The following is a 1,171-nucleotide window of genomic DNA, read 5'->3' on the forward strand; positions in this document are numbered from 1 at the left end:
ATAGATATATACAGATATAGATATATGTAGATATATAGATATATACAGATATAGATACCTACAGATATAGATATATACAAATATAGATATATACAGATATAGATATCTACAGATATAGATATATACAGATATAGATATATACAGATATAGATATATACAGATATAGATATCTACAGATATAGATATATACAGATATAGATACCTACAGATATAGATATATACAGATATAGATATATACAGATATCAGAGAAGCAGCTCACTGACTATTAGATAAAGATAAAAAACTTGTTTCTTCACTTTAGCCTTTAACTCACTCTGAAATTTTACGCTTTGCTCCACATTAATGATCAGCTCTTCTTTTAAATGTCTTTTCATTTAATGAATTATTATTTTATTCATCATTTTATCTCATTTTACATTAATGTTTTTCATTTTATATCAATGCTTCAACATGTGTTATGTTCATTTAATGTCTTTTCATGTGAAGCTCAGGTCATTTCTTTGCTTTATTTAGTATAGTAGTAATAGTTTATTATTATTATTATTATTATTATTATTATTAACAAAAAGTGAGTCCCAGCAGTTTATCACTATTAACAAAAAGTGAGTCCCAGCAGTTTCATCACTTTTAAGGCAGGTGTAAGTTGCAGTGTGTTGAGCCCTCAGGGCCACCGTACTTGTGAACTACCACAGACCAGTAATAAAAGACAGTTTTGCAATAAGTAATGAGTTAAGTAATGAACAGACTCCATAATGTAGTGACAGTGATTATTCCTCTGCCCTGAAACAGCATCATCATGATCCAACTGACTGATTCCACTGAATTAAACATTATTATGACTCTCTTTAAGCTTCTTGTGCAAAAGTGTTTTCCACGCTGTCACTGTGAATCAGTTTCCCTCCTTTAGAGCGACTTTGTTTCTGTGGAACACGGCTGTGATCCTCTGTCTGACCTGTTTGATCTGCAGCCCGTAGATCACAGCGTTCAGAGCAGGTAAGGCCACGTGTCCCAGGACTGACGCCACCTTCCTGTGGTCGGACAGCTGAGGGAAACGGTGCAGGATGACGATGATGAAGGCCGACACCAGGAGTATAACATACACAGTCAGGTGTGTGGCGCAGGTATGCAGAGCTTTGCTGTTCAGCACCTTGTTTTTACTGCTCAGACACA

The 1,171-nt window shown here is 34.8% G+C and overlaps 1 protein-coding gene across 1 annotated transcript in view; it reads right to left on the reverse strand.

Moving 5' to 3' along the window:
* Positions 1-890: 890 nt before the first annotated feature.
* LOC147819549 (olfactory receptor 2D2-like) overlaps positions 891-1,171 on the reverse strand; it is a 980-nt gene continuing 699 nt past the window's right edge. Inside the window, exon 2 of the mRNA XM_087172280.1 lies at positions 891-1,170. Within this exon, the coding sequence (XP_087028406.1) occupies positions 891-1,170 (280 nt within the window). The remainder of the gene's footprint in view (position 1,171) is intronic.

This window comes from Seriola lalandi, unplaced genomic scaffold, assembly GCF_002814215.2.
Source record: "Seriola lalandi dorsalis isolate HSWRI2012SDOR001 ecotype SW California unplaced genomic scaffold, Sedor1 jcf7180002052174, whole genome shotgun sequence".
NCBI classification, from domain to species: domain Eukaryota; kingdom Metazoa; phylum Chordata; class Actinopteri; order Carangiformes; family Carangidae; genus Seriola; species Seriola lalandi.